Source organism: Conger conger, chromosome 13 (assembly GCF_963514075.1).
Source record: "Conger conger chromosome 13, fConCon1.1, whole genome shotgun sequence".
NCBI lineage: Eukaryota > Metazoa > Chordata > Actinopteri > Anguilliformes > Congridae > Conger > Conger conger.
In genome coordinates this window covers 6,614,118-6,638,270 of record NC_083772.1, presented here as the reverse complement: position 1 = coordinate 6,638,270, position 24,153 = coordinate 6,614,118, and the positions used below count along the sequence as shown (strand labels likewise).

General features: G+C 45.8%; 2 protein-coding genes across 2 annotated transcripts in view; both read right to left on the bottom strand.

The window, feature by feature from the left end:
- Positions 1-3,951: 3,951 nt before the first annotated feature.
- On the bottom strand, positions 3,952-7,830 carry LOC133108729 (CD209 antigen-like protein A). Its single transcript, XM_061218430.1, has 6 exons — positions 7,681-7,830; positions 7,307-7,408; positions 6,910-6,993; positions 6,414-6,556; positions 6,028-6,137; positions 3,952-5,046 (listed from the first exon to the last, which is right to left on the bottom strand). Exons 1-6 carry the CDS (start codon positions 7,799-7,801, stop codon positions 4,926-4,928), a joined length of 681 nt encoding a protein of 226 aa, XP_061074414.1. The 5' UTR covers positions 7,802-7,830; the 3' UTR covers positions 3,952-4,925.
- Positions 7,831-9,500: 1,670 nt separating this feature from the next.
- Positions 9,501-24,153, bottom strand: part of LOC133108488 (protein jagged-2) — a 42,935-nt gene continuing 28,282 nt past the window's right edge. Inside the window, exons 6-14 of the mRNA XM_061218053.1 lie at positions 23,783-23,913; positions 20,832-20,951; positions 20,216-20,329; positions 16,556-16,669; positions 13,639-13,752; positions 12,928-12,974; positions 12,378-12,554; positions 12,141-12,288; positions 9,501-11,141 (exon numbers count right to left, since the gene is read on the bottom strand). Coding sequence (XP_061074037.1) covers positions 10,717-11,141; positions 12,141-12,288; positions 12,378-12,554; positions 12,928-12,974; positions 13,639-13,752; positions 16,556-16,669; positions 20,216-20,329; positions 20,832-20,951; positions 23,783-23,913 — 1,390 coding nt within the window. The 3' untranslated portion in view covers positions 9,501-10,716. The remainder of the gene's footprint in view (positions 11,142-12,140; positions 12,289-12,377; positions 12,555-12,927; positions 12,975-13,638; positions 13,753-16,555; positions 16,670-20,215; positions 20,330-20,831; positions 20,952-23,782; positions 23,914-24,153) is intronic.

Sequence of the window (24,153 nt, the reverse complement as noted above, 5' to 3'; positions counted from 1 at the left end):
CATTAATATACAGTCGCATTCACAAACACACTTTGCTGAACGCTAACTCATGGACTTGCTTCTCTGATACAGGTGGACTGAGATAAATGTAACACAGGAAACACATACACTTCAATTCAATCAACATTTGTCATTACAATAATTAGCAAGAATACATTTCTTCACCAACACAGTTTGGAAAGTTTAGCTATTTACTAAACTGACTACGAAGAAAAATAATATCACTTACACTTGTAAGTTAAGTGTAAGTTAAGCATAAATGGTGATCGAATTGAAGCCATAGAGTCACATACTGTACAGTATCACTTGTGGCTACATATGATTTATGGCTTTTGGTCACAGCCTCTGAATGGAGACCTACAGCTAATATTGTTTTAATGGCTTAACCATTTTAAAAATGAATGAGAACTCTTGCTATTAGGAGATTTTTTCACACAATGAAGGCATAAGACATGAACTTGTGTAGCAGGGTAATTGCTGTTGCTCTTAAAGAGTGTCTTTTAAAAGTATGTGGTTTCTCTTCAGAGTACGTGCATATTCAGAGATCCAAAAAGCTATAGCTTAAATATATTCTGCAAGTACAGTAATTTCCTAATAAATCTTAGTTTCACTGACACATTTCTAGTTACGGTAAAATGGCAGCATGCACCATATCCCATGTTTTCCCAACAGTAAAAGTAACTTTGTGGCCTGTTTATTGGTCCCACAATCAATTGTAAATCCTGGCATGGTAATTTGCCTCTCAAAAGATGAAATAACCAAAAACACAAAATGACAATGATTCAGGGTGGCAGAGCTTTTGTCTCACAGACCCAATTGCGGTCATCAGCACAGTAATTAGCAGTCAGTTCATTCACATCAATCATAGTCTGGGCACAATTCAAGTTCATTTATGAGCATTACTATGGCATTTACACAGGCCAAAGCCCACTGACTGACTTTGCTTCTGTGATACTGGCAGATTGAGATACATTTAAGACAGGAAACGCAGAGAGTCACATACCACGCCTTTTAGATTTATCATACACATTAACCGTTTCACTCTAAGTGGTTCCTGTTTTACCTTCATTTTGTATACACATCCATGTAAAACCCCACGCTAACCCAATGACGAAATTTAGCGAGGGCCGAAGGGGGTTTTGCGTGCTTGTCCTTCTAACGTTGCTGGGAGAACATTAGTAGGGTTATTACTATCCTCTGTCCAAGAGCAGAGCACAATTACGTTTAAGAATATACTGGGTTCGTTGCCACGGGTCGGATATGGATTGACCTGCCCCATATCCCGCTTACGGCTGGCCTGAAACAGATCAATACAATTCTTAATATTCTCCGTTCTCAAACGGACCCATATTGTAGGCTTAGTGGTTACTATAGTTTTACTCGTTTATCTGACTCCATTTAAGATATAGTTTAGAATTTTGGGCTTGAAACTTGCGCCACCATTACTCAATATATGCTCCCGGGATTAGCATTATTGCTGAAATCTCAGTTCGGTGGAGAACACAGAGGCTGAGGGTCCAGCCAACACAATACATGCAAAACTGCCATGATAGTTGCGAGCCCAGGTCGGCGTAGCATTATCTCGGCTCCTTAGAGCTAATTTGACAGGAACCAGTGCCGTAACACCCATGGGTTCCCTTCGCACCAAATTACAAGAGCCGTGCGTCACCGATCCTTTAATGGGCAGAAACTTGACGGCCACACAGCTTAGAACTACCACAGATGTACCAAGCCGCCGATCGGTCGGTCTTTAGCCACCATTTCCCCCTGAGTATTCAATTGTAATTTAGGCTGAAAAGGTACAAGATGAATTAGAGTCATGAAGATCACGCAAGTTACAAACAAAATAGTTTATTCGCAGACAGGTAGGTTATTAGCTTTAGAATGCCAATAGTCAATTACAGACGCACAAATTAAGAATAGAGATAGAGTAAATCATCATATCTAGCCTGCGTTGGCTACACACAAACAAAGAGTATAAAATATGCCATGTATGGGAAGTCGATTACGATCTTCCGTTGCTACACATACATACATACATGCCTACATACCCAAGACATGTTGTGTGGGAAGTCGAATACGATCTTCCTGATACTTACATATACGTACAATATGCTGTGTGGGAAGTTGAATACGATCCTCCCAGATTGGTCTGTCTCCCTTGCTTTTATGCCAAATCATACGTTTGAAACCAGGCGGCAGTGCCATAAATCAACCTGGAGGGGTGGTCAAATCTGGAATTTAGACCCCCACCCTTGGGGGTTGTTAAGAGTGGAAAATGAGATGATTACCAAGAGAGGACGTGTAGGTTTTCCCTTGAGTTACTGAAACTATGGTTTATTAAACTCCATTTGGTATGAAATGTATTTCATACAATTCCTTGATTTTACCAGATCACATCCATACCAAACAGAAACCCCAGCTCTCAGGTCCCTCACAAATGGCAGCCCTTCCTGACCTTAACCACTACGAATGCTGTAGTTGGGAGTTTTCATGATAACTGCATTATGCTGTAAATATGTATTTGTGCCTCTCATGGTAATATACCTTTTGGATAAACCTGATTTGGGTGAATGAAAGGAAAGGAGACACCCCAGATTGCTTGGTTTCTTCGAATGTGAGAGAAGGGGGCTCCAGGAATCCTTCTCCAGCTCTCCCCCACAGGCATGTGTGCTAAAAGGTGGGGGCTAATAAGGCATGCTCCGGGAGGGGGAAGTCAGCAAGCTGACCAGCGCATGAGACCAAATGTTACTTATGACTGGCTTACATCCACACCCGCACGCACACCCACACAGACACGCAGACATGCAGGCACACACGCACTCACTCTGCTATAGCCCTTCCTGTTAGGGACAGTTGGTCACACAAAGGGTTCAAGTGGTGTTAATATTGATGCTTGAGTAGGATATTACAGGATCAAAGGGGTTCACACTAGCAGTGGTGATCCCCCGAGTATCTGTTATATATCACTGTATATCTCTGTTGGGTACTACTTCGTATTACTAATACAGTCCACACTGCTTTTTCCTATAAAGAGCAGAATAAAATCAAGCAGAACCACAGAGTACCTGAGAGTGACCATAAACCTAAACCACTCTAAAGTTAGAATTAGAGCTGAAATTTGGCAGTTTGCGTGGTAATTATTACGTTTTTTATTTTTTATCCTGCTCCTGATGATATATACACATGGTATAACACATCAAACTAGCCTACAGATCCAGGGTGGGATTGCGTAGCAGCTCAGTGCAGTTTGTACAGGAAGCAGACGTTGCACCTTTGTGATCACAAATAAAGCAGCATCAGCACAAAAGGGACCCCAGCAGTATTAGTAATAAGGATGTGACCAACTAAATGGTAAATGGCTGGCATTTATAAAGCGGCTTTGTCCAAAGGGCTATACAATTGATGCTTTTCTTTCACCCATTCATACACACACACACACACACACAGACATACATGTGCCAGGCAAAGCACCAACCAGCTCATCAGGAGCATTTAGGGGTGAGGTGTCTTGCTCAGGGACACTTCGACACACCCAGGGCGAGATCAAACCAGCAACTCTCCAACTGCCAGACGACTGCTCTTACCACCTGAGCCATTGTCACCACTACCCTAATAACAAGCACCTTATTAGTCAGAGGTCATATTTTTTTCATGGTTCGCTTACCTCTTGAACTTTTGTTTCCCATTGTTTTTCATGTTTCCTGCATATTCTTTATCACATTTGTGGAATTAGTTCCACCTATTTCATACTGAGCCACAGGATGATATTACCTTTCAGTTCATGAGTATTAAAGCAAATGTTATCGAAAAGGTAAAACTGATAAACGAGCGAACTTATATTTTTACATAAAATATATACTATATTTTAAACTCAAACAAATAACATGACACAGTAGGTAGCAAATACTGTTTCTGTCATATACACTCAGTGAGCACTTTATTAGGTATTTATTTGGTCTGAACAACAGCTGAACCTCTTGACCATGTCTGCATGCTCTTATGCATTTAGTTGCTGCCACATGTTTGGCTGATTAAATATTTGCATTAACAAGCTGGTGTGCAGGTCTACCTAATAAATAGCTTTTTACGTGTTGAGAACGAGCAAGGGAGTTATGCCACAGCCTACTCATGCAGAGGTTTTAGTGACTTTAGTGATTTAATAAACTACGGTGACCTGTTTTTATTAGTATCACGCTGAGGACATAGGCAGGTGTCTACCCACAGTCTCTTAATGAGAACTATTAAACATTTGAAGTGTGATTATTCATACAAACATTCATATTCAGAGAGCCAACAAAATATTCTCCATGTATAATCACTTGTATTGTAATTTCAATGCATTTGATAAAGATTAGTCTTACAGGCATATTTCTTTACATTACATTACATTAATGGCATTTGGCAGACGCTCTTATCCAGAGCAACATACAACAAAGTGCATACCCATAACCAGGGAAAAGTGCGCTGAAAGACGCTAAAGGGAAGTACAATTTCAACTGCTACCTGTACAACAAAGATAAGGACCAGGGCCTACTTGATTTTTTTTTTTTTTTTTTTTTTTTTAATCTGTAACACGCAAATGTATGAACAAACCCCTTAACTAGCCAAACACTGCTTACCTAGCCAAACTAAAATATCCTGATACACAAGTAACTCACAGAAAGACAACAATTAAGGTTTACAGGGAGGTAGGGAGGGACAGAGAGAGGTGCTGCTTGAAGAGGTGCGTCTTCAGTTTGCGCTTGAAATATTAAGATATTTCTAGTTAAAATAGCAGCATGTACAGTATAGTCCACACATTCCCAATAGTATTAGTAACATTTCAATCTGCTTATTGGTCCCGGGTTTGTCAGTGAAACCTGGCATGGTCATCTGACTATCACAAGACAAAATAACCAAAAACATATAATGATAAAAATTGTTTAAGCGAGCAGTGCATTTGTCTCACAGATCCATCCCCAGTCTTGAGCACAAAGGTGAGCAGCCAATCTATTCACAGGTGTCTGGGCACAATCAAGTGCATAAGGATAGCCCAGGAAGAACCTGCAGGAGAACCACAGACGCTGAATGTTACATAGGAGCTCTGTTTCTCTCTTGTTTCCTACAGAGATCCAGTGACTCCTTCACATTTTCTGTATAGTGCTGTCTATGATAGTGCACTGTGTGACGCTGCAAACGCAGAAGCAGAGTTTAGACAGTGAAAATGTAGATCAATGACTGACTAGCAGCGGAGGAACATTCATAGTTCAGAATCAGATGTTGCTCAGAATCATTACATTACATTACATTATTGGCATTTGGCAGACGCTCTTATCCAGAGCGACGTACAGTTGATTAGACTAAGCAGGAGACAATCCTCCCCTGGAGCAATGCATGGTTAAGGGCTGGCTGTGCGGATCTTATTGTGGCTATGTAGCATGTTTAGCTCAGCTAGTTCGCTAGTAAGCATGGTGAAGTGCAGTGAAAGCGAAGGCTGGTAGCAGGTTATCGCGACAACACTCCCTAATGATGTAACCCTCATATTCAAAAAGAACGTTGTTGCCCTTGGCTAGTGGTGAGTTCATCTCTAGCTGACTGGTAAAGCGTTTGTTCAACAAATATTTGGACAAGTGAGAGGCGAGGGTTCAAATCCCACCTCAGACTCAGGCAATTGCTCACCTGTTACAGCCACACCGGGATTAGAACCACCAACCTTGGGTGTCCTAGTCTTTTACCTTAACCACTATGCTACAGGCTGCTCCAACACACAACTACAGCCATCAGCAGATAACAACACACAACTACAGCCATCAGCACATAACAACACACAACTACAGCCAACTACAGCCATTAACACATGACAACACACAAATACAGCCATTCGCACACAACAACACACAACTACAGCCATAACACATACCATAGCACATAACTATAGCCATTAGCACATACCATAGCAGATAACTACAGCCATGAGCACATAATCACACACTTTCTGTTTGTTTGTATATTCATGCCCGGTACTGTGTGTGCAAGGACTCTTACCTTCTCCTCAGTAAAGGTTCACCCACCCAGAGCCAGGTGCTCTCTGTTCCCCAGTCACTCAGTCGAATCCAGTTAAAGGCTCTTTGGAAAGTGCTGTTGGTGATGAACTCCTGAACACAGACACATAATAACTCTCACTGCTCACTCTGCTGTTAAAGACCCAGAGAGACTCAATTCATTCTGGATGTGTCCGGATACTGAGCAACAGCGAGAGCCACACCACACAGATAAATGAGATTCACTTAAATAACGAATATTGGAATAATACTATTGGCAGATTGTAAGAGCCAACAGGATATGAGAAACACAATTAACCATAAATAATTGGCTAATTATAAATGCATAACCCACTGCCTCATCCATTCACTGCTTTCACTGAACCTCACCTGCTCCTCGTCACTCTCTATAATCACCAGGTCAGCTCCCCGTCTTAAGCAGTCTCTGCGACTGTCCTTCCAGCTCTTCCTCTCCGTGGAGAAGTAGTAACACTTGGAGTAGAACTGCTCCCAGCCCTGTGGACACTCACTGTCTGTACAGGAAGAACAGGAAACAGTTTTCTGTGTTACCTCAACATAAGTAAGAGGGTAAAAATAAAACAGTAAATGACCAGAGTAGCAGCACTCACTGTGTGAGTACTGAGGGGGTAGTACTGCTCCATGGATGTGAGTTTCTTAAAAACTGTGCTGTAGCTTCTCTGTAGCTCGTCTTTCTAAATGGTATATGTCTGCATTTATATAGCGCCTGTATCCAAAGCACTGGACAATTGATTCTTCTCATTCACCCATTCACAAATGCGCACATACACATACACACACACACACACACACACACACAAACCAACCCAGGGTGGGATTGAACTGGCAACCCTCCGACTGCCCTTACCTCCTGAGCCATTGTCGCCTATCTCTTCAGTAAAATCCAGTTGCTCTCTCTCCAGCATTGAATTGTTCTTTGACAGGCGTGTATCTAATAAACAAGAGGACATCCTTTCTTAGAATTAAGGACGTTTACCCCCATTCGGTTCACCACATCACCACACACCACATGTTTTTGCGAATTGAGAAAGTTAGGCAAGCTAGGAAAAAACTATTTAAAATGTTATTTTATGTTATTGCCAAAAGAGGGAATTGTTTTTTCTAGACTGTTCATTTCTAAACTGTTCAATTACACAGTTTAATAGGATTTTAGTTAAAACATTTTGTTTATTTGGGCTCTATAAGGATATTGCTGCAGATAATTTACTATGTGAATTTCAAGATTTGCTCACAGAGATACTCACAGAGGACACACAGGACTATAGTGGCAGCCAATAAGAGAGCACACAGCAGCCCCAGACACACGGCAGCCAGCCTATAGGGGTGGGAGCTTCGGCCAACTGTCTCTGTGGCCACAAGCAATGCAGGGATAAAATAATGAAACTCTGTCATTAAACAATTATGCTCCTTATTGTCATTATTGCACTATGAAAAGACATGGATGAAATCCTGTGAAACATTACTGTTTGTTTCCATTGCAGGGAGGATATTCACTTGGCTTTCATATGTATTTCATTTGTTATACTATACCATAGCCCTGAAAATTGACTTCATCACATGTCGCTCTAGTCGAGTACATCAACTGCTATTCCAGAATGGGCTGTACAGGTGTTCTTACCTGTGTGCTGTGCTCTTGGGCTGTTGGGTGTGGTCTGGCCCACTGTACAGTACACATCATGGTGTGGAGAGGTCAGTTCAGCGTATATACCCATATCTTTTGAAACTGTAGATTCTGCCATTTCTGCTGCTAGAGCTCCAATAAAGTTTCATGCATTCTGAGGCATTGTGATATTTCAGTAGAAAGAGGAACTTGAGAAAACCGGAAGATGATGGTCAATGACTAAAATAGTCCAGAAGGCTTAAGCAAGAAGCCACATGAACGGTATTTACACACACCACTGACAGCCCAACAACATTGCAGATTTTAGTTTTGGATTTTGGAAAATACACTAAAATACCTAAAAAAACAAACTGTGTGTGTGAGATGGGAGATACTTTGGATTCTATCTAATCCTGAAATTGGGTTTCTTTAAATAAATACTAACTTTGTTTAAAAAAAAGAAAAACAAAAAAAGAACTTACTTGAAATCATAATGACAAAATAAAAATGAACTGAACCATCTAAATTGAAATTTGCTCTGTTAGGGAAATTACGTGGACCGACAATATCTTTTTCTGACTAATCCCTTGTTATGGGGAAATCAAAACCACGGTCACTCTCAATGATGTGAATGTACATCTATGGCCACTAGATGCCACTGTATTGCGATGTTTTGCACTTCGGGGCCACCGTGTGGTAGGAATGTCACACCTCACTCTTAAAAGACCTTAGTCAACAAGGCCTTGTTGTTCTTCAAATTAGTTTGAATAATTTAACTTCAACCCAGTCAGCTGTTCCTGGCCATGATGAGTGAATGTAATAGAGTAAATAAAGATAGAAGGTTTTAATGACTAAAGCCTACTTGAGTATCATACTCTACGTGTCTCTGTACACTCTGTGAGTAAAATTTGCCTCCATACATCTATAGCAGAAAAGCACTGGGTGAGTGTCTTGGTAAGTGTGTAGATGCTAAATTATGTAATATAGCAGTGAAACCTCAGAGTTTCAAACTGACTGGTCAACCAAAGTGGATGGGGGGGGGGGGGTTTAGTTATACTTCCTGTGTTTCTGTGAGGTGGGAGCGGGGCTTTCAGGTGTACCTCCTGTGTTTCTGTGAGGTGGGAGCGGGGCTTTCAGGTGTACCTCCTGTGTTTCTGTGAGGTGGCAGTGGGAGGGGGGGGGGTTTAGTTGTACTTCCTGTGTTTCTGTGAGGCGGCAGTGGGGCTTTAGGTGTACTTCCTGTGTTTCTGTGAGGCGGCAGTGGGGCTTTAGGTGTACTTCCTGTGTTTCTGTGAGGTGGGAGGGGGGCTTTAGGTGTACTTCCTGTGTTTCTGTGAGGTGGGAGCGGGGTTTCAGGTGTACTTCCTGTGTTTCTGTGAGGTGGGAGGGGGGCTTTAGGTGTACTTCCTGTGTTTCTGTGAGGTGGGAGCAGGGTTTCAGGTGTACTTCCTGTGTTTCTGTGGGGACGGGTGGAGACAGGAAGTACTCACCCTGTCCAGAGAGGGCAGAAGTTGTTCAGAAATGATTTCAGTTCTCACTCCCCCAGCCTCATTACATACATACTGAATCTTACTTACATTATCACATGCTCTCATTATCTCCCTCTATCTCTCTCTCTATTTATCTACCTACATATCAATCAATCACTCTCTCTATCTCTCTCTCTCACACACTCACACACTCACACACTCACACACTCACACACACACACACACACACACACACACACACACACATCACAGCTGCACACTGAGTCTCAGCTTCACACAGTCAATATATCTCAAATAAACCTGAACACACATGTGTGCAGCACACATTAAAAATAAACCCGTGGTCAGTTTTGGCAATCAATGCACTTTAATTACAGAACAGTCCAGACTTGCTCAGCCACCATTTAATTATAGGAGAGAGGATTAAAAAGAAGACCAAGTAAAATTGGTGACGTTCTGGGACAATCAACGGTACAAAATATTAAGAGATAATACCAATATATACAGCATATATACAATAGTGATATTTACAAACATGTATCAAAACCATACATCTTCAACAACCTCTGACACATTTCCACAGCTCAGTCTTTCACTGGTCTGTAGTAGTCTTCCTTTCTCTGATGTTTGCTCTGAAACCCTCACTCGAACATTGAGTTTATTCCATCTTTTCTGTTTGTCACCCCTTGGTTTGTTCACGTGTCCATGGCCGCCGTGCGAGTGTATACCTTTCGCCAGTAGAATCCTCAGCTAGACAGGGTTCAGTTCCTGCTCCACCAGGTCACATGGATCCAGGGTTCAGCAGTCACTTCCCGTTCCATCAGGTCATATGACTCGGGGTTCAGCAGTCACACCCCGTTCCACAAGATCACGTGACGACAGCATTTAGTAGCACATCCTGCTCCACCAGGTCACATGACTCCAGGATACACTGGGTCACAGCGGAGACTCTGGCGAGTCTGAAATGGGGTCCAGCCTCGCCCCGTTAAAACACAGCATGTCCTGTGCTTTCACACACACTCACACACACTCACACACGCACAGTAATAATGGCAAACAATTGCTTCTTTCTTCTGCTGAATGGATGAGGAAAATATCTCAGTGAAATTAAAAACAGGTTGGTACTCCTCCCTTCCGCTCCTATCAATCTCCCTCGAGCAACTGGGGGGATGGAGGTTCAGTTAATCTGGGGCAGGGTAATGAGAGCAACCCACCCCCCCCCCAAAAAAAAAAGATCCAGAAATGAGGGTGATAATGGGTGAGTCTCAGAGAGCAGAGTGTAAGTGTGCGTTCACCAGGGCCTCGGGGCAGACCACATGAGGGGGCAGGGGTCAGAGTTCAGAACAAGACTTTCCAGCAACTGGTAATTACAGCGTGCAGGAGGGGAGGGGATAGGAGCAGGGGGGGAGATCAAATGGCTGGGTGCCCGGCGGAACAACAACCTTTCCAGCTCAGGCCAGGGACTAGTCCCCATCGGGACCACACCTCTCCTCTGTGACAAAGGCCCTGCTCTCAGCCCAGGCCAGGCCAGAGGTCAAAGGTGAGAGGTCAGGGGGTTACGGCGTCACACCTCCAGCTCCTGGTTGTCGGGGTAGTGGAAGCGGTTAAGCTTCTCCCTCTCGCGGTTGGAGATGTCGGTTTTGGGGGCGTGGGCGGGTTTGAGGGCAGGGACGGGGGCGGAGGAGGAGACGGGGGCCGGGGGCAGGGTCAGCTCGATCTCCTCGCAGCGGCAGGGGGCGGGGGAGGCAGGCCGGGCCGGCGGCAGGGGCGAGGGCCGGTCCAGGTTGCGGATGAGGGTGACGAACTCGCGCTGGTTGTTGATGCCCGCCTCGGGCCCTGTCCTCTGCGGCTCCTGCTTGCGCCTCTGTCTGCACAGCCGGGACAGGAGCAGTCCGCAGCCCACGCACACGCCCACCGCCAGCAGCACCAGCACCCCCAGCAGCACCGTGTACATGCTGACGCCACCCCCCGCGGGGCCTGACATGGCGCCTGCAGGGGAGAGCACAGGGAGAGGGAGAGAGGGAGAGAAGAGGAGGGTGAGGATGATAGAAGAGAGGGAGGAGGTGAGGAGGGAGAGCCGGAGAGGAGCCAAAGGGACGGAAGTAAACGAAGAGCACAAACGCATTAAGTATCAATAGACGTACCATACATTACTGCAGACCAACCACACCTCCCTCCTGCTGGTCCCTTTTCTGTAAATTTGCCTTTGACTTCAATATAGTTACAGCAAAAACAGGTAGTCACACAATACAGGCTACAAACAACACAATACAGACAATACAGGCTGGGACAACACAGGCCACAAACAACCCAGTACGTAGACAACACGACACAACAGAGCTTCATGGACCTGACAAATATGCTGGCAAATGACCTCTCCCTGTTCATGAATAGCCCCACCCTCTCTGCTCATACCTGCCCCTGTTCATGAATAGCCCCATCCGCTCTGCTCATACCTGCCCCTGTTCATGAATAGCCCCACCTTATCTGCTCATACCTGCCCCTGTTCATGAATAGGCCCACCCTCTCTGCTCATACCTGCCCCTGTTCATGAATAGCCCCACCTTATCTGCTCATACCTGCCCCTGTTCATGAATAGCCCCACCTTATCTGCTCATACCTGCCCCTGTTCATGAATAGCCCACCCTCTCTGCTCATACCTGCCCCTGTTCATGAATAGCCCCACCCTCTCTGCTCATACCTGGCCCTGTTCATGAATAGCCCCACCCGCTCTGCTCATACCTGCCCCTGTTCATGAATAGCCCCACCCGCGCTGCACATACCTGCCCCTGTTCATGAATAGCCCCACCTTATCTGCTCATACCTGCCCCTGTTCATGAATAGCCCCACCCTCTCTGCTCATACCTGCCCCTGTTCATGAATAGCCCCACCTAATCTGCTCATACCTGCCCCTGTTCATGAATAGCCCCACCCTCTCTGCTCATACCTGCCCCTGTTCATGAATAGCCCCACCCTCTCTGCTCATACCTGTACACTGCTGTCCATGGCAGGTATCCTTAAGGCTCATGCATTCGTTGCCATGGTAACCTTCCGGGCAGGCACACAAGTACCCTCCCTCGGTGCTCCGACAGGGCACTCCCTGGTGGCAGGGGTTGGGGTTGCAGAAGTCCACGACCTAAAAAAAAGGCGACAGAGAAGTATGAGGAAGGGGAAATGGCAGACAGGAAGTTGGAGAGAGGAAGACAGGAAGTGGGACTGGCTGACCTCGCAGCGTGGGCCCGTGTAGCCCAATGAGCAGTGGCACAGCATGGCTCCCCCTTCCTCCTCCACACACTGTCCTCCGTGCAGGCAGGGGCCGCTGTCACAGGCCCTGGGCTCGTTCTGGCAGTACTTCCCAGAGAAACCTGGCAAGCAGTGGCACTGGAACCCTGACAGACTCTCCTGTGGGTCCACACACAGAAACACACACACACAAAACACACCCACACACACACGTACACATGCACACACACACACACACACACACAAACACACACACAGGAGAGATTACCAGACCTTTTAGTGACAGAAAAAAAACAAAGGCTTTAAAATTGACAGTGTACATCGAAGCACCAATCAATCCTCAAATCACTACAACACCAATTTAAAATAAGGTGTTCCTTTCCATCTCATGTATCATGAATGTCTCATGTCCAACTTTGAAATTTATGTTAGCACCACACCCAGCAGGGGTGTCAAAATCAACATCAAAGTAAATCCGTGGGAAAGATGGGATAGAACAGGAATACAACCACTGGACGGTCCGAGCACGCACCTCACAGCTCCCCCCGTTGAGACACCTCCCCTGGCAGCTGCCGTTAGCTGTGGAGGAGACAGACAGATGGGTGGACAGGCAAGGTGCAAACAGAAACAGTCAGGAGCCAGCACTCAAGAGTCATTTCCTACTCCTGCATCTCCATGCTTTTCATAATCACTCTATCAGCAGGGATAGCACAACACACCAAAAACGTTGGGTGTCTGCAATGAGAAATAAGGCTTGCCTTCACACCAATGACTGTTAATGATTCTCTCCCTTCCTGCAAATTTGTTGGGGTGACATTGACTCGGGAGGCAAGAGCTGTCGTCTGGCGGTCAGAGGATTGCCAGTTCGATCCCGCCCTGGATGTCTCGAAATGTCCCTGAGCAAGACACCTGACCCTGCTCCTGACAAGCTGGTTGGTGCCTTGCATGGCAGCCAATCGGTGTGTGTGTGTGTGTGTGTGTGTGTGTGTGTGTGTGTGAGCGTCACCTCTCAATTGTACACTGCTTTGGATAAAGGCGCTATATAAATGCAGACATCTACTATTGTTTGTCCATCTAGCTTGCTCGTTCCACCTTTACAATCTCCCCTGTCCTTTCTTCCTCCAACTCCTTCACTCTCCTTCTGTCTCCCTCCAGCTTTCCACCTACCCGTCCCTCTCCCTCTCTCATTTTCCCTCCCTCCATCCCTGTCTCTTCACACTTCACTCTTTTCTCCAACGCTAACCAATGTCGCAGTTCAGCCCGGTCCATCCCGGCAGACATTGGCAAAGGTATCCACCAATCAGGTTGCGGCACCCTTGGGCATTGACACACAGCTCCGCCTCGCATTCGTTGATATCTGCGGAGACAGAAAGAGGAAGGACACGCCCGTTACTAACTAACACACTTGGGCTGCAGCATTGGGCACTGGGTGGCCACTGCGCAGTCCTGAATCATTCTCATTAGCCGAGCACAATCAAACTGCTGGAGAGGAGCCATTTTGTTTTTGTTGTTTTTTTTCACAATTCAACCTATATTTCAGCAGAAGATCTCTTGAGCTTGGGAAACAGAGACCTGCTGTACAAAGAAGGTCAGCAGTGAGAGACACGTTACATGCTGTCTTTGCACGTAGGCCAACCACAAAACGAAATTATAGAGAATAATACAGAACTTGCTTAAATAGAACTGCCGATTTCAAATATTTTTGGCACTAAATTCAGGTAACGATACAACTTCCTCTAATCTAAGAGCCTTTGGAAAAATGTTCCACAACCAAGATGCAGTACAGATAAACAGCCATTTCCTGGTTCTCCTCTAACCTTCGACACAGTAGATAACCGGGACTGTGAATGCAGTCCGTAACTCTGCAGCCATCTTTTTTAGACCAGAGTGCGTTAGAAATGGACCGTGGGATGCAGAAAAAAATGACTGCCTTAAAGGTACAATAGATAAGATATTTTTGTGTTAAAACAGTGTTACAAGACCAATGGATTTCAATGCTCATTGTGTATATAGTCCTTAAATTCAGGTTTCAAAATATACAGTTCACGGATATTCATGAACAGGGGCAGATATGAGCAGAGAGGGTGGGGCTATTCATGAACAGGGGCAGGTATGAGGTATGTACCAAAACATTATATAACTGCACAATAATTCAAGCTCATTGGTTGAAAATTGGTTCTAATGGCGTTTCAACGTCAGCGCGTTTCACAGAGAAGGGGGAGGGATAAACAGTGTTGTGGTTTGAACGTGATTGTTGCTGCTATTCCTCTTTTGACCGTTAGAAGTCCGAAATGACCGATTATACTTTTAAGTATGGCAAACCCTCAGATTGGACATAATATTAATATATGCAGTTGCATATTTACGGAAGCAAATCAAGTCATTTGCGTGCTGGGCTGCCTTTCTCTGGGATATCACTGGCAACACCAGTACAGCAGGGATTCAAACCTACAACCATATGCTCACAAGTCCGGTCTAAACCCTGCAACGGAGCTGCTCAGACAGGCAGCTACAGGTCCCGTCCTGCGCCGTGTCAGGAGTGGCGGAGGAGAACGTGGGAACGAACGCCACCGTTACCGTGAGAACAGCTCACAGGCCCGCCTATTGCACACCTGGGAAGTCTTCCAAGCTGCCATTGCTCAACACACCGTAACGCAGAGGAAAAACGCAAGAGCAATGCAAACACACACACAAGACACACACGTTCATGGACTTGCATTGCACACACATACGCACTCTCACTGGCGCACTCGTGCTTGTGGACTTGCTAAGTCATGCTATACACTGAGGAACGTGTTTCTAGTGATAATTGATTCTGTATAATTTATTGCACATTTTTATTGCTTTATTGTTTCACATGTTATTGCCACTTTTGATGCTTTTACTGTTCGCAAAGGTGAAGACCTGAGGTCTTAAACTTGCTGGTACTCCGCACCTCTGCAAAAATGTTTACATATAAAAGCACAAGGTTAGTAATGCAGATCAAATCATCTTGCAGTCAGGAATACAATGCACTGGGGAGCGTTAACACACTACCAAAGGGGACATGCGTATAATCATACTATTTACAAAATTCCCAAACCAAACTGCATGTATTGCTGAACTGGGTCGTCAGTAGGCCTGTGGATGCCTGACTGCACATCCATCTTAAAGCAGGAGAGGCCCTGGGACTGCGCAGTGGTACCTGTCTACAATACATTACGAGGCATTTAGCAGACGCCCTTATCCAGCGCGACGTACAACGAAGTGCAGATCAAACACAAGCACGAGTGTGTCTAAGGGTGGGGCAGGAGCCCGGGGAACGAGCAAGCATGCCATTCAGCTGCAGGGATCCCTGCGTGGGCCGTCCCCAAATCACAGGAAGAGAAAAACAATCCACTCGTATGAACCCGAAATCACCCACTGAGAAATGAACACAGCCCGAGTGAAGATGTCAGTTAACGAGTGAAGATGTCAGTTAACGAGACCACATGTCTGTCGTGCGAGCCTGTCCCGCTAACGAGATGTCATGTTTCCTTGGAGACGCATTTCTGCGAAACCGCGGTATTATTCTGCGGCAGAGAGATCAGGGATATCTGCTCGCATAAAATATACTCATTTAGCACGACGAGGCATACAGATTAGACTGCAGCGCATCTCTGCGCATAGCCCCAAACAAGCAATTAAACAGGAATCAATTCAGAGGCAGGATCTAAAGAGCCGCCTCAGCCCATGAGCTGGAGAGAATGGTGCAGTTATGACAGGTAATTACAGCCTTCAAGAAACTCTCTCCAGGAAAAGTGCCTTCTGCAGACCCAGCGTATGAAACTGTAGAAACACAAACTGAATTTCGAATGGCAGGCATTGTCTGTATGGCCTGTACTGGCTCTACATATTTAACCTTATTGCCCAAATTTGTTTACACAGATAGAAATACACAATTATTTCAAGTCTCAGTGTGGCGTACTGAAAATAATGCCAGTAAGTGGATTTGTAGACCACTGCACAGTTATATGGCTATGAAGATGAGCCCAATGTTTTTGCATATTGCCTGAATCTATTCCAGGGAATGTTGTAGTTCTGGTGGGTGCTGCACATTGGTGGTGGCTGAGGTAATGGCTGTGTGGGTGTCAGTGGAAGGCGCAGTGCCGGTGCTGGATGCTGTCTGGTCTCCAGCTCACCCAGTTGGCAGGTTCTGCCGGACCACCCGGGCGCGCACACACACTGGAACCCTTCTGGCTGCTCCAGACACGTCGACCCCTGTGCGCACGGGCTGGAGGCACACTGCTCCACTGCTGCAGAGGGGAGTATACACACACGCACACGCACGCACGCACACGCACACGCACACACACGCACACACACACAAAAACATACACACACAAACATACACACACACACACACAAACACGCACACGCACACACGCACGCACACACGCACACACGCACACACACGCACACACGCACACACAAACACACACAAACATACAAACACAAACATACACACACACACACAAACACACACACACACAAACACACACACACACACAAACATACACACACACACACAAAAACATACACACACACACACACGGACACACACACGCACACACACACGTGGACACACACATGCACACACCCCCACACACACAAAACACACACACACACACACAAAACACACACACACACACACCCACACGCACGCACACAAACACACACACATGCACACACATACACACACAAATACAATTATTCGGTCAATGTGCCAATCAGTCAGTACATTGATCAATCATAACAGAAAAGTAGAACGTACCCTGGACGCGTGTGTACGTGCTGCACCTATGCAATGACACAAAGAAATGCAGTGGAAGAGGAGTGGGGGGGGGCACGTATGACGGGGGGATGTTGTCATTCCTTACTCACTGGCTTTGTTTCCTGTGCACACTAAAAACAAAATTGCCTGCACATTTAGCACATTTGGGGTGATTTCTGCTGGCTGGCAATCCCATCCAGAGGGAGGGGAGGGTGTTTGTGTATATGTGCGCATGTACATGTGTATTTCTGTGTATGTGTGTGTGTGTGTGTGTGTATGTAAGCATGTACTAATTTACAGATGAGTGTGGCGAATGCGTGTGCCAGTAGGTGTGTGTGCCAGTATGTATGTATGTATGTATGTATGTATGTATGTATGCGTGTGTGTGTGTGTGTGTGTGTGTGTGTGAAGGGTAGAATTGAGCCTGGTTCCACTTCTCCGGAGAGGAATTAAAAACAGAGACAGGAGGAGTCGGTACCCTCATGCAGGCCTGGCACCAAGCACTTCCACAGCTCAGCCGGGTGCCACCCATTACTCCCAGTCATCATTTTGTGTTTTGTTTTTGGAAGACCACTTTAAGCGCTCACATCACGTACAATGAAATTCACCCCCCCCCCCCCCCCCCCAGGGCTAGAGCTGCTTTCCTGGCTGGGGTCCCGAATAAAAACAGCCCCCCAACAGAGGGCATTTTTCTTTCTGGCCAGCAGTCGGCACAAACATAGTCGTAACATCGTTGTAAGGCTAAAACATAGTTCAGGGAATACTTCCCAAATCCTTCAGTGAACATGAGTGCAGGGCAGTGTTCAGAAATGAACTGTGGTGTGACGCTTTTTACTGCAGCATAGTAAATCCAGTTCATAGTACGACCACGGGGGAAAAAGCTTCTGTGTGTGTGGATGTGTGTGTGTATGTGTGTGAGTGTGTGTGTGTGTGTGTGTGTGTAGATATGTATATGATTGTGTATGAGTGCAGATCGATGTGTATATGATTGTGTATTGTGTATTTTTTGCGTGTGTATGTATGTATGTACTATATGTGTGTGTGTCTGTATGTACAGTAGTGTGCAGAAATGTAGGCACCCCAGGTCAAAAAGCCATTTACAATGAATATTTAAGTGAACAGAAGCGAACCTGACCTCTACAACGTTAAACATGACACATTTCTTCACATTTTAAAGCAAGATTACTTTTTATTTAACATTTTTACAGTTTCAAACTAATAAAAAAGGAATAAGGCCCTGTGCAAAAGTTTGGAAATCCAGTCAGTTAGTACTTTAGAACTCCTCCTTGGGCAACTATAACAGCTTATAAACACTTCAATTCTCACTTTTGGAATTTTTCCCAATTATTACTGGTAGAACACCTCTAGCTCAGAAATATTCTTTGGCCTCCTTGCATGTACTGCATGTTTCAATAATATTCACAACACAACTGCAAAGCATAATGGATCCACCTCCATTAGGTTGTTCTTTCTGGAAACTCTATGTAGGTCTTTGTTGTTTAAAGTGAGCAACCAGACCTGTGTCTGCGACTCTTTTTTTCAGGTCTTTTGCAGTGACGTGTGGGTTCTTCTGAACATTTCTCACCAGATCTCGGGCCATTCTATCTGAAACCTTTCTTGGTCTTCCAGACCTTGCCTTGACTTCAACTGTTCCATTTAACTTTTGAAATACAAAATAGGTAGTTTGAAACATTTTGTAGCCTTCTGGTGGAAATAAACAATCTTCATTCTGAAATCTATGGACAACTGTTTTGAGGAACCCATGGTTGTTAACACCAGACAGAACAGCCACTGCGGTTGGATACTGGTGGTGGTGTTGGTGTTGCTTCAGAATAAAAGGTTGAGCCCTGGAATTATATTCACCTGATTCATTGAAGCCCTGGGTCTGGGCCTTAATCTTTTAAAAAAGAAACAAAGAATAATCCAGAAACTTTCTCAAACTTTTGCGCAGGGCCCTTTTCCTTTAAAAAAAAAAAAAATGTATAAACAGTAAAAAATGAAAATAAAAAGCAATCTTTCTTTCAAATGTGCAGAAAGATCTCATGATTAACTCTGTAAACATGAGACCTTGAGACAACACCCATGTTTAACTCTGTACTATTTAGAGTTCAGGTTTGCTTTCGATCATTTTGCACCCCACTATATGTGTACATAACGGTGTCCATATGTATATGGTAAACAGGCTGTGATCCACAAACTTTCCTCTCGCCCCACACTTTGTATACAAGGCTGCTCGGCTCACCGTCACACAGGGACAGCACACACACAAATTTAAAAAAATCAAATTTGAAAAGCCGAATACTATTTACCATTAAGGATGGTCACATGCTGTGCGACAGGAACTACTACCATTGTGCGGCACACAGGTAGGTAACATAAACATGGAAACGCCCGTTTAAGGTCACTTCTCAAGGTGTGGGGCCACACCACAAGTCCAATAGTGTTGGGACTTCTGCAGGGCGAATAATACTGAGCTGTTGGAAGACGGTTGCGTTTCCACATTTTCACTTTCGCTCCCCTTATCCGTGAGACAAACGCTCATTCAGAAATTCCTTTCAATGTCCCTCGCAATGTCGACACAGTGTCGTCTACTTGTAGCTTTAGGGGATGCATCACAAAGCAGGATTTAGCGAGTTAGCTGGATAAGTTGACAAGAGAAAGACAGGCTGTTCTTACTTCAGTCCGTGTTCCAGTTCTGCAAGGGTTCCGAATTTTACTCAGTGACCAGCTAACTTAGTAATCCTGCTTTGTGATACACTGCCCTGGGTCTTGTGAAATTGCATTAAGAAGAGGGGAGGCGTCCCCGGGGTGAAGGCTACTGCAGACCAAACACACATGTTCACTTAAAGGCTTAGACCAATTAACTAACTGGCTTGCTGGGGGAATCTATGAATCAGCTCATGTTGCCGGATTGTTGTCGTTGGTGTGACCGGTGTTTTGGCTGCACTAGCGCCGCGTATCCTGGCCGTCTGATTGGGATGTGTGTTTGCCGGACGGCGCAGTCGCAGTGCTGATTGGGCCTGATTACCGGCGGCGCAGTCGTGTCCGGTCCAGCCGTGAGCGCAGACACAGCTGAAGCCTGTGTTGTCCTCCACGCAGGTCCCGGCGTTAAGACAGGGGCCCGAGAGGCAGGCGTGCTCCACTGCGCAGGCAGACACAATAAAAATGGAAAGAAAAGATTGGGAGCGGGAGAGAGGGAGAGAGGCAGAGAGGAGAGGGGGAGAGGGAGAGAGAGAGTGAGGGATAGAGAGAGGAGAGAGAGAGAGAGGCGGGAGAGTATGAGAGAGAAAGGGGAGAAAGAGAGAGAGAGTGAGGCAAGAGAAGTGGCAAGAAAACAGAACAATAGTTAAACGCTGTACAGCACAGGGAGGGCCAACTCTATGCCTGAACAGCATGCAAACAGTATATCGCTAGAGAGAAAAAAAAAACAGACAACAAACAGTTCACGGTGCATGTGAACTCCAGGCCTTGAGGGTCCCAGTCTAATGCACATAATGAGTCAGGCCCGGTGGGTCTCCGCAGCACAATAAACTGGGCTTAGCTCTCATCAAACAAGCCAACTATTTAATTAAGCCAAGTAATGAAGTCTTCAGCCAGGACGGAGAGGTTAACGCCCCGGGACGGTGGCGGGTTCCTCCACTCACCGATGGTACAGTTACGACCCCGAAAGCCCTCCTGGCACACGCACTGGTACTCGTCAGGTTCTGTGTTGGCGCAGGTGCCCCCGTTCTTGCAGGGCTGGTGGGTGCCGCAGTAATTGAGGTCTGAGAGAGGGAGGGAGGGAGGGAGGGAAAAAGGAGAGGGGTTCAGTGCCAGCCATTGCCACTTCCTTCCTGTTCTGGACGCACACAGTGTCCTACTGTCCATCTCCCTGACACAGGGTCCCTGACACAAAGACCTGCGCTGGCAACCACAGCCCTGAGCAATAGCATCCAACACACACACACACACACACACAACACCAACACACACACTCACTCACACACATCTACATATACACACACACACACACACACACACTCACACACACACACACACACACACACACTCACACACTCACACACTCACACACATCTACATATACACACACACACACACACACACACACACACACACACATCTACAAATACACACACACGCATCCACACGCATCCACACATATCCACACACAGACTCACACACACACTCACACACACACACACAACACCAACACACACACAACACCAACACACACACGCATCCACACACACACACTCACATACACACTCACATCCACACACACTGTATCACACACACGCACACTCACACATATACACACACACACACTCACATCCATACACATCTACACACAGTCTCACACACACTCACACTCACAAACAAACACACACAAACACACACTCACACACACACAGACACACTCACACCACACACACACACACTCACCGCAAAGACACACATACACACACCAAACACATGAACACATACACATACACACACCGCAAGCACACATCTACATGCACGCACACACACACAGACACACATACGCACACACTCACCGCAAAGACACACATGCACACACCAAACACATGAACACACGCACGCACACAAGCAGGCACGCATACAAGCATGTGCTCTGAATGGCAGTCCCACCCAGAGAGAAGTTCAGGTCAGGAGCCGCAGGGTTGGGCGTGGGCCCCTGGCAGCTCGCAGAACTAAGCGTTCTGAGGAGCGCCGATGCAGACCTGAATGGGGGAGTGCGTTGGAATTCCCACCTCCCTAAGCCCCGCCCAGCACACACTGTGCCTGCCCAGGGCCGCTGCGTTACTCCTGACAGCACCCCTCCCATCGCCCCGCACGTGGGCTGCACACATTGTGTACATAAGGCAAGGACCTGTACACACACCAGCACACAGTTCACTATTCATGATTCAGAGCTGAAAACAGCTCCGTTTGCACACGCATACACAATAACACACAGGAACATGAGAACACACTCCCACTCACTCACTCACTCACTCACTCACTCACTCACTCACTCACTCACTCACTCACACACTCACAGACTCACACACTCACACACTCACACACTCACACACTCACACACTCACTCACACACTCACACACTCACACACTCACACACTCACTCACACTCACTCACACACTCACTCACACACTCACTCACACACTCACTCACACACTCACTCACTCACACACTCACTCACACACTCACTCACTCACACACTCACTCACACACTCACTCACTCACTCACTCTCGCACACACACACGCACACATGCACACACACTCACCCACCCACACGTGTGACTGGCTGGCTAGACGATTGATTGATTGATTGATTTCCTGTGTTCGATCTGCACTTCATTGTACGTCGCTCTGGATAAGTGCGTCTGCTAAATGCCTTGTAATGTAATGTAATGTAATGTAACATCCAATGTATCGAAACAAACCAGCAGAAACCAGCAGAAAACCCTTAATATAAGATGAATAGATACAGATACAGATAGACAGAGATACAGAGAGATAGAGATAGAGATAGACAGAGATAGACAGAGATAGATAGACAGAGATAGATAGAGATAGAGATAGAGTACTTTATTTAGCCCAAGAGGGAATGGCGTTACAGCAGCAGTAGCATCCATGTCAGTAACACATCATAACTCATATCAAAAACACACAAGAGGTAGGTAGCACAAAAAAAAATAAAACGGAACAATATATACATGTTTAAGAACAATATATACATATTTTACACAACTCCAACAGAGCTCTTGCGCTGCAGTAACTATCCACCGTGGAGCATATTATAAATCAACAATGCCTGAAACCCATTTGAACCCTTTCAACTTGCGACTGGCATATTTACTCTGGCAGAAGCAAAGCTGTGATCCAACTATGAGTGTGCACAAGCGGATCACAACACGAGTGGTTCCAGAATATAAGAGCGTCTGCCAAATGCCATTAATGTAATGTAATATAATGCAGCACCTCAAGGTGTTTGTTTCTGGCTAGAGTCAGAGGTTAATAAAGGGTGCTAAATAGTGGAAGCTAATTCTAAAAGCTGAATGATAAAGGCTGGAGAATAGAGGTTAGAGGCTATTGGATACATGCTAATGATGATACATGATAAAGGCTGGATAGAGGAAAAGCTTCATGTGAAAATGTAGTGGAAATTATTTAAAATTATGGCATGCTGAGATAACTGCTGCCCTGCGATGGGCTGGCGACCTGTCTAGGGTGTATTCCTGCCTTTCGCCCAATGTATGCTGGGATAGGCTCCAGCCCCCCTGCGACCCTGTTCAGGATAAGCGGGTTAAGATAATGGATGGATGGATGGATGGATGGATAGATAATTGCATGAAAGAAAAATACAGAGCTTAATTTTTACATAGTGCCTTTATCCAAAGCGCTGTACAATTGATGCTTCTCATTCACCCATTCATACACACACGCGTTAGGCGTCTTGCTCAGGGACACTTCGACACACCCAGGGCGGGATCGAACCTGCAACCTTCTGACCGCCAGACGACCGCTCTTACCTCCTGAGCTAATGTGGCCTTCACGAACAGAGGCCTCACCTTTGTCACAGAGTAGGCCGCCCCAGTTGGTGTCACACACACACTTCCACGGTTCGGTACAGCTGCCATGGACACACCCGGGAAACGTCACACACTGGTCACAGAGGGGGCCCTGCCAGCCGTACTGACACCTGCAGTGAGGTCGTCGGGTTCCAGGGGGTTATTCAGACATAAAAGCCAAAATGTGCCCTTTTTGGATACTACAGTAGATTTTATGCAAAGCAACTTTATGTACGCGGAGATGTAGAGAGTGAAATGCACTTTCTCTTCCATGGCAAAAAATATATATAACATATTCTGCAATATTTTGTGAAATGTGAAATAACTCTATGATATTGTTATGGGAAATGATGAGAATGCATTGTACTTTC

Excerpts from the sequence above, each read along its gene's own strand:
- LOC133108729 (XM_061218430.1), bottom strand. The coding sequence starts at position 7,801 with ATGGCAGAATCTACAGTTTCAAAAGATATGGGTATATACGCTGAACTG. Across the intron at positions 6,138-6,413 it reads TAGAGAGTGACGAGGAGCAG|GAGTTCATCACCAACAGCAC; the intron begins GTGAGGTTCAGT and ends GTCTGTGTTCAG. Across the intron at positions 5,047-6,027 it reads GAACCTTTACTGAGGAGAAG|GTTCTTCCTGGGCTATCCTT; the intron begins GTAAGAGTCCTT and ends GTTCTCCTGCAG.